The 17,210-nt window shown below is 44.0% G+C and overlaps 2 protein-coding genes across 3 annotated transcripts; one reads left to right on the top strand and one right to left on the bottom strand.

Moving 5' to 3' along the window:
* The first annotated feature begins 285 nt into the window (after nucleotides 1-285).
* ube2e1 (ubiquitin-conjugating enzyme E2E 1) lies at nucleotides 286-14,622 on the top strand. 2 transcript variants are annotated; one of them, XM_048230441.1, is made up of 6 exons: nucleotides 286-599; nucleotides 1,449-1,615; nucleotides 2,381-2,431; nucleotides 10,659-10,791; nucleotides 12,067-12,214; nucleotides 14,001-14,622. In XM_048230441.1, the coding sequence occupies exons 2-6, from the start codon at nucleotides 1,458-1,460 to the stop codon at nucleotides 14,096-14,098; spliced, it is 588 nt and encodes a 195-aa protein (XP_048086398.1). In that variant the 5' UTR covers nucleotides 286-599; nucleotides 1,449-1,457; the 3' UTR covers nucleotides 14,099-14,622. The 2 variants fall into 2 exon arrangements, with proteins under 2 accessions (XP_048086398.1, XP_048086399.1); XM_048230442.1 differs by lacking the exon at nucleotides 286-599 and adding an exon at nucleotides 660-684.
* A 194-nt stretch (nucleotides 14,623-14,816) lies between these two features.
* Nucleotides 14,817-17,073, bottom strand: nkiras1 (NFKB inhibitor interacting Ras-like 1). The gene is made up of 4 exons (XM_048229787.1): nucleotides 16,808-17,073; nucleotides 16,333-16,446; nucleotides 15,904-16,145; nucleotides 14,817-15,740 (listed from the first exon to the last, which is right to left on the bottom strand). The coding sequence occupies exons 2-4, from the start codon at nucleotides 16,424-16,426 to the stop codon at nucleotides 15,498-15,500; spliced, it is 579 nt and encodes a 192-aa protein (XP_048085744.1). The 5' UTR covers nucleotides 16,427-16,446; nucleotides 16,808-17,073; the 3' UTR covers nucleotides 14,817-15,497.
* Between the last annotated feature and the right edge of the window lie 137 nt (nucleotides 17,074-17,210).

Genomic DNA, 17,210 nt, shown 5'->3' with positions numbered 1-17,210 from the left:
AATGACCAAACCCTTTGGTTAAAAAAACTAAATTGGCCTGGGAGAAGCCATAGCAGAGCACATCTCAAGGACCAGCAATTTGCAAAGTTGACCACGCTTATTCCGTTTCATCGAAACAGCAGCACTGAGATTTTGACAAGGTGTCTGCTTTGCCAACTCAAGTCCAAGTTTATCAGTAACAGCCTCGAGTCCTCATCTGTTGGTTCCACTATTTGAAGTAGACTAGGTATAATTCATGTGGGTGAAATCGGCCATTGGGCTAAGGTCAAGAGATCATCCTGTGATAAAGATGCGGGGAGGGCGCAACATCAAATGATGTGAACTTTTCACAGTAATTTCGATAGCGACGTGCTGCATTTGGTCTATCGTTTTGAAGTAAACTAATAGGCAACGTCTCATGGACCACAGTTGAAAGAGGGATTTGGAACGGTTTAACACGGTAGGCTACTTCCAATCTGACATCGCCAAGTGTGCCCGACCAAACACGACTCCATTGCCCTGGATAGCTTCGGTTGCTGTTGCACCAGCACTTCCGCTCCGAGAGAGGCGAAAGACACGCGTCCAGGCGACGGAAGAGGCACACACAGACACAAAGAAAGGTAGCTAACGTGTGAAAGCTGTACAAATTTCACGTCGAAATGGTATCTGAATGATCGTCGCACTGTCTGAGTTTTCGTGTTGACGGTAGGTGCGTGAATAGGAGATTCTAGCCGTCGGAGGGAATATCTGAAAATGGTCTGTCCCAGGACTGGCTGGCTGCTGGTCTGATCAGTGGCATGTCGAGGGATAAGACGTCGTAAAGAATTACAGTTGGAATATTTTTTATTTACATTGGCGTTCTAACTTGTTTATAAATGGCCAGACTTACAATATAAATCCGGTATAGGGTCTTAGGCGATTCAAGGGGAAAGTTTGGTAAACTCAAGGCGACAGGATTCGGAGTAAAGTGAAGCGCTTCCCAAACGAATATGCGACATCGCCCAATCGATTTTCGCTTCTGCCTGTTCTCGCACAGCTTGTTAACCGAGTCAATTTCATCTGTACTTTTGCGTTGTCATCTAACCTATGGGCCATTTAAAATATTTTTGTTTATAAATATGACGAGTATTTCAGCCAAGGCTAAATATAACGTTCCTGCGCAAATATTAGCCAGTGGGGTCAGTAATCCTCGCGGTGTTATGAAAGCGAACAGTTCTGGAATAAACTGAATAAGTTCGTGTGTGTTTTTGTATTCGATACATATCTCGTATTTGTGTAAACCTCCAAGCACTTCGTGTTGGCTTTTTGGAATCTAATAGAGCATGAGTTAAAGGTCATACCGATGCCGGAGGTTGTTTACCGAGTGGCTTCATTGTTCATTCAGAAGCGCCAGGGTTTACACAATTGGCAACGATTGCGTTTGGCAACTGTAGTCTGAGTATTGTTCTGACTCCTTTCTTTCGGTGGAGGTCGGTAGCATGTCGGATGAGGACTCTCGTGCCAGCATCAGTTCTTCATCATCCTCCTCTTCGTCCTCTACTCATCAGCAGCCAGAGAAAGACACGCCTAGCAAGAAGCGAGAGAGCAAAGCAAGCATGAGCAAGACCTCCAAACTCCTCTCCACCAGCGCCAAAAGGTAAGTGTTGACCACTTCATTTCTGACCAGTAGGTTCAGGTTACGGGGACCGACTTGGAAAATACACCGGCTTCAAGTACCCTATCCGCACACGCTCTTTGGTAAGAATGGAATTAAGAACAAAGATGATCTTTATGACCATTCCTTCCGTTCCTCGGGAAAGTATTAAAATGCCCCCAATCACTGGGCAGCGATCAGACATGATGGCTCAATCCCTGCATTGGGGTTAGTTGCAACCAGCTGTCCTTTTAATGTTTTCATAGGCCTGTTGATTTAAGTAGCTCCGAATCATAGTCTGTCTTCTATCCAGGACTGTTACAATGGGAATGTCAATATTTACTTTGAGGTCTCTTATCCTTTGAACAAATGAAAAAGATCACTAATCACAAACCGCAAAATGTGAATGAGTATGGAACTCTTGCTTAATATTCATAGGCTACTTTGAGTTTATGTATTCAACACAGACCAAAAGAGAACCCTTTGTTGTCAAGTGTTCTGTTGAAGCGGATGACTCTTTACAATGCTGTAAAAAGACAGAAATGACCCCAGGCAAGATCCTTCAACGGATCCACCATGAGAACAAGCTGGGGAAAATCACTCGTTGTAGGAGTGTTCTGCTGCTGACACACTTTCTGGGTGGTCCTGCTAGAGAGAAATTCCTCTGTAGATTCTGAAGTGGAACGGAACAGTGTTAAGATGGCTGGGTGTTGATTTTTCAAAATGTTATTATCAAACTAAATGAATGTCATTCTCTTTGGCTTTCAGAATCCAAAAAGAGTTAGCAGACATCACATTGGATCCACCGCCCAATTGCAGGTATGTCCATGGGTGTGTTCTTACTCTTAATTCCTGCAGTGGAATTAAACACCAGGCTTTTCTGGTTGGGCTAGTTGGCAAACATCAGTGCCTATTAAAGTGTGGGGAATGAGGTGACAGGATTAAAGGACTGAAATGAAGGGATGGGCTAGCTCTCTGCCAGCGTATCAGTAATAACCACTGTGTATTACAACTGAGTGTGTGTGTGTGTGTGTGTGTGTGTATGAGCCTGTGTATTTGTGTTGCTGACCTGTGTAGGTCAGTGTTGGTCTGGTCAGAGGTCACGGTGGTGTTTACTGAGTGACCGGCATGTTAAGAGGGGTTCTGCCTGTGCTTCAGCCGCTCATCTTATCTCAGAGTGGCGCCTGTCACCTCGGGTTTGAGGTTTCAGTGGTCGGCAGCTCTGCTGTCAGATTAGCACTGTCACACTCTCTATCTGTCTGTGCAGTGGCCGCACAGTGAAAGCATGTGTGTGTGGGAAGATGCATAGAGAAACGGAATGAGAGAGAGAGGGACGAGGAGGAGGGAAGAAAGGAAGGAGGGAAGGAGGTTTGGCAAGGAGAGTAAAAATGGAGAGACAGAGTTGGAGAGGGAGGAAGGATTATAGGGCTGTTCACACCAGGAATGATAACTATAAAGATAACTGTAACGATAACGATAAAAGTGTCCACGCTGACCAACGATGAGGAAAGTCTCTTACCCTTGTGTTGGTGAATATGATGGCTAAAATTGGTTGGATTCTGATTGGCTGTTAGCTTTTTATCGATCCCCAACAATTTATTCTTCATGTCGTTATTGTTATAGTTTATGTGTGGACATCATCATTCATATTAGCTAGAACGATAATTTTTTGCCGTTATCATCATAGTTATCATTCTTGGTGTGAAGGGCCCTTGAGAGAGAGAGAAAGGGGGGGTAAAGTGCCTGACAAACAGAAGACGTTGCTGTTTCATTTAGAATTAATTAGATATCAGGTGATTAATGAAGCTAATGAGGTCACCAAATCCATGTTTTGGCACCAACCCATTTGGCAGTCAAGCGAGGCTTGCATGTTGGCATGACTGAGGCTGCCATACAGTTGCCTTCACCCGCTTAGCTTACCACACTCACTTTAGTGAATGCGACGGCGCCAGGGCACCAGAAAACGTGGCAGATGCCGCAACATTCGAGCTGGCAGCCTTCAAGAGCCCAAATGTTGGCCTCAGTCCGCGTGTTAAAAACCAGCGTTTTTTTTTTTTATCAGCAATTAGAACCTCAGTCACGGGAGAAGGACTGCCGGAGACACTTGATTGTGTCCCCTGTCTTTGCCCTCCTTTGCTGAGGCATTCCTGGGTTTTTTCTTAATCAAATCCAGTTAATGAGTCCAATTCCATCTCCTTAAATTAAAGTGTGGAGATTGTGAATATCAAAAAATCAATCTGTGGTAAAGCCCTATGTCGAGTGCAGCCCCAGCACTCTGGCTATCCCGGCACACTGGCTGCGGCAGAGGGAATCAGAGTTGGATTGTGGCTAAGCCTGCGGGATTAATAGGGTTTAACAGAGACCATCGCGAGACGCTGTTCCCCGGTACTAGATCGGAGGGGCCCCCCTGTGGGGCGATATCTTTTGGGGGTTGCCCCAGAAACATGTGTCACGACAATACTGAACGCCCTGCACGGCGGTGACAGGCCTGTGGGCTTTTGCGTTCTGTGAAAAATACCGCCCAGGGTGTTTTAAAAGCCGAATAAGATGTCTGTTATTGTGTTATCCTGTAAAGTGGCTTTAGGGGGGAAACCTTGGGGATATGTCTCTTTCAGTTCTCGAGAGAATGTCTGCGTCACTTTCTACTGGCAGACAGATAAATAGTTAGTGAGTTTGTATCTATTTTTCATCCCAAGGGAAATTTTACCTCTGCATTGGACCCATCTGTGGTTAATGAACACACAAAGACATACTAGGAACAGTGAACACACAGTGAGTACTGAGCACACACAAACACTTGGGCAAATGGTCAGCCATTGCTGAAGGGTACCTCAGTCGTGGAGAAGCCAAGAGAGGGCTGTTCACCCTTCGCCCACATTTTTCCTACCAGTTCGGATTCAAACCACCATCTTCCAGTCTGATTCTCTAACCAGTAGGTCGTGGTGTGTTGGTTGCATTGCAGTCCAGAATGCAACATCGTGAGTAACTGTTACTTTGGATAAAAGCGTCTGCTAAATCCCACTCACTTTACCCACTGTACTGAGCTGTAGATATTTCTCCCATCCTGAACTCTGAAATGTCCCCTATTAGTTCCAAAGAAAGCTCTATGCACTGAATGAATGGAATCTATTCAACATGTGCTGAATATGCTGCAGACTGCCTCTGCCCGCGTCTGTTTTTAGCCTCGGAGGATGAGATGGCAGATGGCAGCAGGAGTATTTGTGGCACCTTCTTGCTACATTTTTTCACTTTGTGTTTGTCTCCCTGGGACTGGCATGGCGATCGGCTCCACATTTTGGCCATTTATAGTTGTCAGTGCCCGTTTTAAGCCAACCGGCTTAATTTAACTTCACAGGAAGACTGTGGAGGCCTCGGCGTCTCATTGGAAAATCCTAACCTCTTCATGGAACTCTCACAAGCTGGTGTCCCCTGGTGCTTGTTTCCTGGCCCTAGACCGATTCGTCCACTCAATGCCTCGTTCATCCACTGTCTGTCTTTTATTTAAAGGAGAACTCCAGCAATTTTTCACACAGATCTGTTTCTAGAGGTCACCGAGTACTGTTGGTACGAAGAAAAATGGAAAAAATCGGTGCTACCTAACTTGTGATGCAGCAGCCAACAGCTAGAGCAGCCAGGCAGCTACAGTGCTACACTCTGGTCTCTCTCCTTTTTACTCTCATGCTCACTCATACTTACTCAACCTCAATCGCATTCACACATTCACTTCTTCTCTCTCTCCCTCCAACACTTTTTCTCTCCCTTTCTTGCTCATACTCACTCCCTCATTCACCCCCTTTCGTGTCTCTCACACACACTCCCTCACCCTCTCTCAGGCAGTAGTTATTCATTCCCCTCGTGCTATCTTCCCTCTCCCTAGGTTCCTCTTCTTGCATTTCCTATTTTTCTAAAAGGTCTCTTGTCATCTCACCCGCTGTGTTTGTGTTTGTTTCCTTTTTAAATTCCTCCCTATCGTGTTCTCTCTCTCTTTCTCTCTCTCTCTCTCTCTCTTTTTCCTTCTCTCTCTCTCTCTCTCTCTCTCTCTCTCTCTCTCTCTCTATCTCGCTTTGCCCCTGGGTGTACGTCCATCACATCTCTGAATTCCACACATTCTGTGAGACGGGGGGGCCCTGGTAATTTATCGCAGCTTCAAATTAAAAGCACACGTGCGGCATTGTGCTCCAACTGACCCCTGCGTTTGAATACACAGAGCCGCAGAACATGACCGAAGCCCTTCTCCCCCTCCTCCTCCTCCTCTGTCAAGCCCTTCTCCACCTCCTCCTCCTCCTCTTCTGTCTTTCAGCGCTGGCTCCAGCTCCTCCGTATTCCCTGTTAACCGGATAAGTGAGACAATTTTCAGCCGCCTGCTAAGGAAACACCCACAGAAGCCCCAGCAATCTGGCTGCAAATGCCAGGGGGGGGGGGGCGTGGGGGGGAAGACTCCATTGCACTGACCTTTCCCAAGCTACACACAGCAGTGTGCTAATGTTTATGGATGCATGTCATATCTTTTTCTTTTCTCTTCTTTTTTTGTTTTGTACACACACACACACACTTTGCAATCCAGGCGCCCTTCTTCGCTGTCTCATTGGCGAGCTAAAGTATTGTGCAAGAGCTGTGTGAAGCGTTTCCTCTGCTTACTTACCAGAGAGCTTCTGTTAAAAAAAAAAAGAAAGAAAACGGACAGATTCATATCTGTGGTTATCTCCCGCGCCTCTCGATTCTCCTTTTGTCCGAGTCACAAAGAGTCGACGGAGGAGAAGCAGCTCTTGATTGTCCTGTTCATCCAGCAGGTCTCGCCCCCCAAGCTCTTGAATGGCTGATTTGGCATTGTCTGAGCTTGCTTGAACACCATTCAAGTGGACTGGCAGATCCACTTTAAAACCCTGAACACACGTGCCTTTGTAACACTCCCTCTTCAGGTAAGGGGTTACACTGCAGGGGGAGAGTTATATGATTTATTTCCTTCCTTCAAATTGTCATCTCGAGAATTAAATATTTAACAGGGTCTCAGCTTGTGCATTCCTCGTGTGTGGCGTAGACGTTGGCTGAGACGTTGTAACCTCACCACCTTGTTCGCTTGCAGCGAAACCCCTTCACCCCCTTCGTTTGTGTGTAGTTGTTGTTGGAGTTGGAGCATGAGAAGCTATTAGTGGATAAGAAATGAGGTGATTTAACGAGTTTTGGCGCTTACATGCGGCCACACTTCAAAAAAAAAAAAAAAAAAAACAAAATGGCCCCGACAGCTTTGCCTCAGATGGGGAACTGATTAGAAGCACTTGTGCAAACACGTGCATTGAGTTGGCTTTTGGGATGAGGTTTTCCTGGCCCTTAGATTTGCCCAGTTTAACATGTTCTCATACTAGCCTCAAGGCACTTTTTCAAAACTGCCCTTAATGTTCGTACAGTAACTACTGACTGCAGCTGGTGGCCCTCCCAGGCGTCGTGGTGGTGGAGGCGTGTTTAATCACTTTCTGGTGGAACCCCCCAGTGAAACGACCACTTGTTCTCTTTCAGTGTCCAAGCGCTCGCCTGGACGCAAAAGAAAAAGAGAGAGTGAGAGAATAAAAAGGAAAGCTATCTGTGTTATTTAAATGAATGACAACAGTGATGCCCTGGACTGGTGGCTTGTGTCGCTGGGGACTGTGTGGTCTTTGTGCGGCCGGCTGGTGGTGGTGGTGGTGGTGACGGAGGCATAAGCAGCAGTGGGGTTGTGTGTGTGTGGGGGGCAAACAGTGGAGGTCCTCTGTGCGTCTGGAGTGCATCTGAGACGGTTCTGTTTGGAGGCTCCTCCCCGGGCCCAGTGAGGAGGACAGCGATACGATGAGGCCTGCTGAGCAGACGGCCATCCACTGCCTGCCTGCTCTGCGTGCCCGTGTGCCAGCCTAACTGACTGGAAGCTCCCTGTGGTGGGTCCTTCAGCCACAGAGCAGGGCCTACTATTTTTATTTTGGACTTTTTTTTTTTATCTAAATGTATCCCCTAGAGTACATATGGAGGTGGTGATATGTTTAGGAACGTCTATTTGTGAGTTTTCAGAGGGCAGTTGAGACATGTTGTGTGGACGGAGTCGGACACAGTGGTTGTGTCCTCACGTCCTGCTCTATTTTAAGTGCAGATTGAGCAACTTGGCTGTACCACACTATACCACATTGGATGATGGTTCAGAAAATACTCCTCTCTCGTTTGACACGCCATTCAATCACTTCCATCTCTCCCACCTCTCTCTAAGAATACACAAGGCGGTGAGTGTGTTGGTGCCAAGTGCAGTGTGTGTTGAGGCTTGTTAGTACCAGGCCTGTAGACGAGTCAGTGTTTGGTAGCAGAGTGCAGTTGGCCCATGGCCTTGGCAGTGGAATCGGCGCTGAAACCACAGACAGTTTTTTTCTGAATGCAAATGGCCTCCTTTTATCTCTGTAGGCAAATAAACAACTCTCTCTCCCCCTCTCTCTCTCTCTTCTCTCTCTCTCTCTCTCTCTCTCTGTTTCTCGCTGTCTCCTCCTCTCTCTTCCTCTCTCTCCTTCCCTTGACCCCCCCTCTCTCTCTGAGTCTCTCTGCAGCTCTTGTCTTTGATCAAATGAAGGGTTATATGTGTAATGTGAGTCAGCTGGAAACTGATGAGAGAAAAAGTCAAACAAGTCGTAGGCCACGGCAGATCTCTGAACCAGTCCTTGACACCTCTGTTGAGGTGTCAGCCTGCTGATAGTATTAGTACCCTATCAGGCCTCATGGCAGGATGCCGAAGTCAAGAAGTTATGCGTTGTAGATAAGTGATGGAGACGTGATGTCAGCACATGTCACAAAGACCTGAAGTCACACAGTGTGTATGGAGGTCATTGACAGTCGCCTATTTCTGGATTTAGCTGTGGCTGCAATTTGTTTTTTTTTATTTTTTTTTATTTCGTGCCTAGACTCTGTGGCTGCATTAAGAGTCCAAGCCAGTTGTATGGAAATGATCCAGATTTATTGCACACTGCTTTGCAGTGCCAGTGTGTCACTCGGTGATGTTACTGTGAGAGACCTGTCCTGTAGGAGGAAACGAGAGCGCACGTGTCTTCAGAGAAAATGTCCCATCTCAAATGTGGCTCCCTGTAATGTAGACGGCACTACAAATGTCCCATCTCAAATGTGGCTCCCTGTAATGTACATGGCACTACAAGTGACAACACTCCACAGCCCACATGCACTGGGTGATTTGCTTTATTTCAGCTGCAAGTCCTTGAAATGGAAATCAGGGCTCGAAATGATTGTGTGTTCTCTCAATTGTGGTGCTCAGGCTACTAGAAATTCTCTCAAGTCATGCCCAGTGCTGATGACCCTATTGAAATGTAAACAGGAATGTCCATTCACACAACAAATCAGGGTCATAAGTTCAGTTCCCAGGGAAATGCCTATTATGGCTACATCCACCATAGTATGTGTAAACGTATTCGCTGCTGTGATGCAATTGTGACTGAATGGCGTGGAGGAAAAGAATGATACAAGAGACGTTTGAATACCGTTTTGTTCAGGAATACTCTCACGATGCAAATCATTATGTCATCAGGATTTAAACAAGATGGAACTGGAAGGGCGACACAGTTGTAATTATGGGGAAACATTATTTTATTTGAGGTGGATATTTCTTCGGCTTTCTTTGTAAAACATTATAGGCCTAATATGCCTGCAAATATAGTTATGTTTTGGAATTAAGTACGCAACTCCCCAGGATATATATTTAGATGTTCCCAGTTCCATTTTCTTGTGTCATTTTTCACAATCCAATTTTCTCCAAAAGTCCCTAAATGCCATTATAATTGAATTAGGGCTTTGCTATCTCTCACCCATTGAATCACATATTCTTAATTAGTCATGGTGGAAGTCAGATTGAGCAAATGGGCTTTTATGTGTAAGCTTTTCCAGCTCATTGACAGGAAATGCCAACTGAAATCTACTTAACCAATAAGGCCAGGGAACTATCAGTTCTGTGTAGTTTGGACTTGGATCTTGGATGTTTGGCACTGTTGTGTGTGTTGTGCTGGTCTTGTGAGGCAGCATCTGTATGGTCACTGTAGTGGCTCCTTCGTGGTGTTCCTGTTACTTACATGGCACAAGAACTGATCAACCAGACGCTTACACTTAAACTAACACCACTCTAACATCTCCAAAGCTATCGGTTCTGTGTATTGTACTGTTTGGATGACCGTATACAGTACAGTTGTGTGGTAAAAATAAAGTATTAATCCACAAAAAGTAATGCACAGGCAAGCCGACCGTATGGGAGAGTACAAAGCTTTATTCATGACGCCGGACACAGGTTACAAACACACAAGCATCTTAGGTGAGCATGAAAGCAACAAGTCTGTCGTAGACAAAGTCTTACCGTTATTTAGAGGGCTAAACAGGCTATTCTTGAAGGATTACATGAAATAAAGAAAACAGTTGTCATGATGTAGAAAAACTATTATCACTCCAGATTCCAGAAGGGAAGTTGACCTCGGAGGTCATAGACAAGAGAATCCCTCCAGACTCCTAAGGGAGGTTGACCTCAGAGGTCATGGCTAAGAGAAAACCATAATAACTGAGATCATCCTTGTAATGTCTGCATTTTATTAAAGTGTAGCCAATTGGGCAACAACAACCCCAGTAGACATTTAACAGCTACAGTGTTGTCTAATTACTGGAAATGTCCCCACATTTGCAGTTCTGGCCCTAAAGAAGATAACCTTTACTGCTTACTTGTATAAACCTGTTCTTGTCTATGAGGATCAGCATGGCAGTTTTACTTAGTATACAGTCACTGGCACACAAGTACAGATGAAAGAGTATGTCTGCACAACACATTGCTGTGGAGAAAAGCGTCTGCTAAATGAATGAATCTTGACATGTAATTGGTGTCCGACTCTGGTCAGGGACAGACCCTGGGCAGATTGAGAGGCGCTATGGGTTATAAGGCTGTGGTAGCCTTAAATATTGTTGCTTAGGAGACATCTAGCTTACTGTATATCTGTATGCTGTTGTCAGGTGATTGTGCTGCCTTCTCGACATTAATGTGTGTTTGTGTTTTCAGTGCGGGTCCTAAAGGAGATAACATCTATGAGTGGAGGTCGACCATCTTGGGGCCCCCAGGGTCTGTGTATGAGGGGGGAATCTTCTTCCTTGACATTGCCTTCACGCCAGACTACCCCTTCAAACCACCAAAGGTAGGAACCTTCCTCAAGAACTGTAATTAAACTCAAAAACAACCGGTTGCAAACGGTTGCATAACACATCTACCAAGTTTGTAGACAATGATGTGTCCTACTGACTCATGAATAAAGGAAAAAGTACAGCCCACTTTCTTCGGGTGCATCACTAAAACCCTTAGGCTGATGATACATTTGACAGCTTTTCGGCAACATTGCTCACAGTTCTTTCCCCCCATTCGAACATTGCCACTGAGGAAGATAAGTGTTCGGTTTCTGACTGCTGGCTTGTATAAGCCTGTTTTTGTAGACAGAAATCTGCATTCCTGTGGAAAGTCAGTATACTGAATTTATATATAAATGAAAATGATGAATATAAACTAATAGATGCAGTTCTGTGTGATTTCCTGTTGACAATGCTTTACCAGTAATTTCACTCTTGTGGTTAACCATTGCTCTACAAAATCTCACTGAGTCATTGACATTCACTCATTGAATTAACCTCTAAACTGACAGACATGAGCTGGAATTTAAAGTATTGAATAATCATGCACCATCAAATTCTGTTTTCCTTAGATGTCAACTTTCTTTTTGTCGTTGATGGGATTAAATGAAGGCTTGATTATGAAGGAATTAATTAAACATTTTTAGGTTAAGCTATTGTTCATTAAGGTTAAGGTCAATTTTAAGGTCTTCCTTTAATTGTTAACCATTAATATTTTTTTGTCAAATATTGAAACACAATGGGCCGCTCTTTTGTCACTTTTCAGTTACTTCCCAACGGAACAGATAAGGTGTAGAAACATGCACAAGCAGATGTTTTCACTGCAGGTTTTTGCTGCGTGCTGCGTGCTGCATGCTGCGAGCCACACTTCTGCGCTGTGAACTTATTCATCCTCCAGCCGCTGTGGTTTTCATATATCCATATCGCTTGTAAATGTGGTTGGGTCACTCTTTGTAATCCGTGGCATTATGTGTCAACTGTCAGGATATTTACATTCAGTTGATCAAAACTAAAAACGGCCACTGCATCTAGAAACACGTTTAGTGTGTGGTTTCTCACTTTTTTGTAGTTGATCACGTTTGTCTTTTTTTGTTATCATTTGGGTATCTGCATGTTTCCTCTACCCACTTCCTTATTTATTGTTTATTGTATACCTTCTCTTTTATTATGTATGAACACCTCTCCCTCTCCCTCTCTCTCTCTCTCTCTTTCCTCCCTTTCTCTCTCTCTCTCTCTCTCTCTCTCTCTCTCTCTCTCTCTCTCTCTCTCTCTCAATGTGATTTTTCCAGGTGACGTTCCGCACAAGAATCTACCACTGCAACATCAACAGCCAAGGTGTGATCTGCTTGGACATCCTGAAGGACAACTGGAGTCCCGCCCTCACCATCTCCAAGGTGCTGCTGTCCATCTGCTCCCTACTCACAGACTGCAACCCCGGTAAGCAACAAAAAAATATATAAATGTACACATATGGACATATGCAGAAACATCGACACAACACACTCACAAACACACTTTGCCATATATAAAAAAAATTGCCATATATATATCATCTTAATGTTCCTTTTAGACCATGCAATACCTCTGTGTATACTATGTCATAAGGAAGTCATATTTTATTTTCTTGGCCCCTGTGGTGCATTGTTGCCAGTACCTTTGCGTCCCATTTTCAAATCTTCTCAATATTACATTATTATGAAGTATGTTTGGCGTATGGTGGCGGAGAGCTCGAGGTCTGTCCTCTAGCTGCAGGACAATGACACCTCTTTACTGCACCATTTCATGGCTGTAAGGTGCGTCCAGTATCCAATCTATTGTTCTCTAAACTCGAGTAATGCTATGGGTGTGTGTGTGTGTGCAACCACTGCTGCTGTCCAGTGATGTCCTCAGACTATCTTTTGCCTTCTTCTGATACATGTTGAACTGCCATGTCCTTATCTAAGCCAGACAGTAGTGGAATTCCACAGAGATACGTGCTGGGCTTTCTGTGCTCATCGGACTCTCAGGCACCATCTCCAGCCAGCAAGACTCAATATCCTACCAATACAAAAGACTGGAGGACCCATCCCGTTTGCACTGTAGACAGAATAAAAATGCATTTAGTGGATGGGTGTGGTGTTGGATGTTTGTGTTGCCATTGAACTCATCACTGTGTTAAGACCTGTGAAACACTATTCAACAAGCAACAATGTATTAAGGCTCCTTTCAGTAGTGGAGAGATAGGCCTAGTCAGTTTTGAGTTTAAAGGCTTAGCCTGCAGAGGTTTGTCTGACAAAGGTTTGTTGATATTTCAGCTCAACAGCAATATTGCACCCCTAGCTGTCATGCGTGTCTGAAGCATTTTGCTGATTAGCTACAATTGTTCATAGCTTGGTCCAAACGACCATGTAGGTTTCCTTAAAAATGAATTTGACCAGGTACAATACCAGTCAAATGTTTGGACAGACCAACGACTTTATGTTGCAGTGTAGGCGGTTAAAATTATGAAATGGCCCACATTGATGTTTTTTTGTTGTAAGCAAATACATTTACAAGTACAGACATTTTGCTCAGTCTTTTAAACAACTTTACATAGTCAGCTGGAATGGATTTCCAACAGTCTTGATATTTCACTGATTTTAATTGAAAAGAATTAAGTTGCCTTTAATGTCTATTGTGTACGTTGTCCTAGAGGTAAACGGGTGAAGACTTTGGAATTAATATATTTCTAGATACCTTTATCTTCTATCATACATTGGATGTTGTAGTTAATGTCATACAATGTAGGGAAAAGGGAATCAAAATAATAAATAATAAGTGTGTGCGTGTGTCCAAACTTTTTATTGGTACTGTATATTGGAGTAGAATTGTGGACTTTAATACCTCAAGTGTAGAAGTTGATGGGGTCATGGTGGCTTCTTGAAAGGTAGCTTTCCTTGTAGGTAGGCACACAAAATTGTCTAATATTTCTCAATGCTCCCTTTCGCAACATCATTTAATTTCCTCTGATTGCTACTTTGATTGATTCACCATCAGTTCGCATCTGACTCACATGAATATGACAAGCGTTGAATCACTGTGTTGTTCAACATTGCTCACCCATGACTGACCACCAAGTGCACACAAATCCTGCCTCTGGGTAAATGAGTGGCGTGCACCAGTGATGCTGCGCGTGTGTGTGTGTGTGTGTGTGTGCTCGTGCGTATGTGTATGTGTAAATCCTCTGACTTTCTTTTCACTCCAGCCGATCCACTTGTTGGAAGCATCGCTACCCAGTATACGACCAACAGATCGGAGCACGACAGGATAGCCAAACAGTGGACCAAGCGCTACGCCACATAATCTCCCACAGGCATGTGGACAGAGCTATGTGGAGAGGGAGTAATACAGGAAGTGGAGAGGGATGGAGATGTGTGTGTGTGTGTGTCTGTGTGTGGGTGGGTGGTGGGTTAAATGAGAAGGAACTGATTGGGTGGGGGAGGGTGACTAGGGATTGGGATTGAGAGGGCTGTGGGAGGTATGAAGGGAGACATTTTTATTGGGGGTGGGAGGGAGGATTAAAGTCGTATTTCCTTATGGTCCCTTTGTTGTTAACATGTGATGTTTCCTTCTTTTCTGAACTTGTTTGTTTCGAGCACAAGTAGAGGCGAGATTTTGGCAGTGCTTTATCGTAATATGTCTTCCATTTTTGTTTTGTTTTCTACCCTGTTGTAAATCAGTTTTAGTTGGCACGCTTGGAAACAATAATGTTAAGTCTCTCTGCATTACGGTTCCTTGTAAAAACAATAGCACAGCATGATCCTTCAGGCCAAACTTCAAGTTGCAATGTGAATTTTTCCCTTCTATTAAAGTTGAATTACAACTCATTCTTGTTGCCTCTTGCCTTTTACTAAAATCTGCAGTTATAAACTTCTGTATAGACTTTCAAACCCACACACCACCAGCAAATCATACTGATGGCCTGTCTAACCATTGTTATATTAAGTCTGTTATAGTCTAAGATCATTGTAACCTCTTCAATAGGCTGCCAACAGATAAATAACTAAAAACAGACCCATGGTTCATAGCTGTGAAAAAAAGCATGTTTTGTGTTTTATTATGATTACCATATGTAAGGAAAACAGCATGGAAGCTACATATAGTGTGCATTTCTGCAGCAAGCTTTCTTCTGGTAAAGCTTGCATTTTATCCACAATAACAATATAGGGACCATTTGTGTATCACAAAATGTGCTGTACCTTAGGACTCCCTGGGCAGTCAATAACAGCTTTCCTTGACCTTCATATGGTGCTGAGTTACAAAAGCAGCAAAGGATGAACAGCATCTCATTCTGTTATACTGATGTCTTCAAGAGCCTTACTGTGTAGAATGCACTGGAGTGGTTAAATCAAGCAGTAATTGAGTAAGGTGAAAGAGTAAATAATAAATATTGTTTTATGTCATTCACACACATAATGTCAACATAATGTAAATATGTCATACGCAGACACAGTAAATCAATAATTGGCAGAGTGCTACTGACAGTCTTGCTGAAAGAGGGAAACACTGAAAATCGATAACCGTCTACTGAAGATGACCCATCATGGCCTACAACCACCGCGTCAGCTCATTACGCTCCTGGTTTTCCATCATGTTCTTTTGGTCTTGTGAGTAGGCTATGCAAGCTCAAAGGGTGTGTAGTACTAAAAGTCTCAACTGCCAGGTCTTTTCTATAACTTTTCTGGAGTTTTTCCATTTGGGCTCAGATGTCGTTGGACGTTGTACCCTTGCTCTTGCGACCGGGTAACGGGAAGGCGGACTTGCTCTGCGGTTGCGTCAGGCGGCTGGTGAGGGTGGTAAAGGGCTCGATCAGGGAACTGCGCTCTGCCACGCTCACTTCCCAGAGTTTCACCTTCTCGCCTCGTGCCCACTGCTGCGCCACGTCCGACTCCACCTTACGACGCTCGCGCAAGTCGGTCTTGTTCCCCAGCACGATGACCGTCACCTACCATCCAAAAAGAGGCTGGTCACTAAGCACTTTAATGATTTTGTTATTGCTATTGATTGTCATGTACAACAACTTCATCATAATACCTACAGAGAACCAATATGTGGGTCTTAGGCAGAATGACAGAGAGGGAATAATAGAGTATGATAAAGCCGTATACCTCCTTCTTGTCCCTGGATTTATCGATTTCCTTCTTCAGAGCATCGACTTTCTTAAAGGACTCTAAACTGTCAACACTGTACACTAGCACAAACCCATCGGCCACGGAGAAATAATGTTTGGGTAAATCAACACCATCATGGAGCCCTCTGGTGTCGTATAGACGCAATTGCTCTCTCACGCCACGGTCTGTTTCGACTGAGGCAACGTATACATCCTCCTGGGTTTGGTTTGATTCCGTGCCTAGCAGGGTTACAAATGTGTTAAACTGATTTGTATTAGCATAATCTTGAATGGCAATCTGTAGACATATCGCGTTTAAAAGTAGCTATCTTACACATAACCAGAATGCTAGTTCAGATAGGAAAATCAAAAGTATAGTGAAGCATGAAGCAAAAACACTAAACTGCAGGTCTTTAATGATACTCACCAACAATATGATTTCCGTATAGAAGGTGCTCTAGAATGGCAGTCTTTCCTACCGATGCCAAACCACAGACCACAACTTTACAACCTTTCCCCATTGTGATTTAACGTAGATGTCCTTGACAGGAAACAGAAACAAACACCTCGTATGTTTACATTGGCTACGTCAGGAGAACTTTCATAATTGTCTTCGAGTTACGTGAACGTTACATGTATGAAACCATGTAAAAAAATTAAAATGTCACCTGGTGTAGTCTAATCAAGGTATAAGCTAAGCTAATTCTAAACAAAAATAATGAAGAATAGTGTCAATAAGGAAATGCCTTAGTCTAGTATGCAGTTATGTGGCTAATTAGCTAAAAGAAGGCTTTGGGTAATCGTTAGCAAACATCGCATTTAAACACGTATTACCTTACTACTGTGAGTCAATCTATCTCTAAACGCAAACCTGAAACAAATAATGTATGTTGATCACTTACCACTTTTTCTTTCCAAGAAGCTAACGTTATCGCCTGAGCAATCGACAGGGAGATAGATGATATAGCAGTCACTTGAAGACAGTTCTTCCTGAACTTTTCAGACAGCTGACCGTTCAGCCATTTCTCATACAGTCCATGAAAACTATGATGTTCGTATATGTGATATTCCTAATGTCGAGATGTAGCAAACGTTAACGTTATATGACAAATTTGTCACTTTCTTTCCTTCCTTCCTTAACCCGTCACTGTTATTGGGCGACGTCATATCCGCGAGCTCAGATTGGCGCGAGCATAGACATAATATACATAGACGCCGCATCGACCGCTGCTCCCTACTAGCGCTGACGAGATTTGAGCCGCCATCTTGGACCGGTCATCCACTCCACTCCAGTGTAATCTGTTT

The sequence above is a fragment of the Alosa alosa genome, chromosome 20 (genome assembly GCF_017589495.1).
Source record: "Alosa alosa isolate M-15738 ecotype Scorff River chromosome 20, AALO_Geno_1.1, whole genome shotgun sequence".
Taxonomy (NCBI): Eukaryota; Metazoa; Chordata; class Actinopteri; order Clupeiformes; family Clupeidae; genus Alosa; species Alosa alosa.
This window is presented reverse-complemented; position numbering and strand designations above follow the sequence as displayed.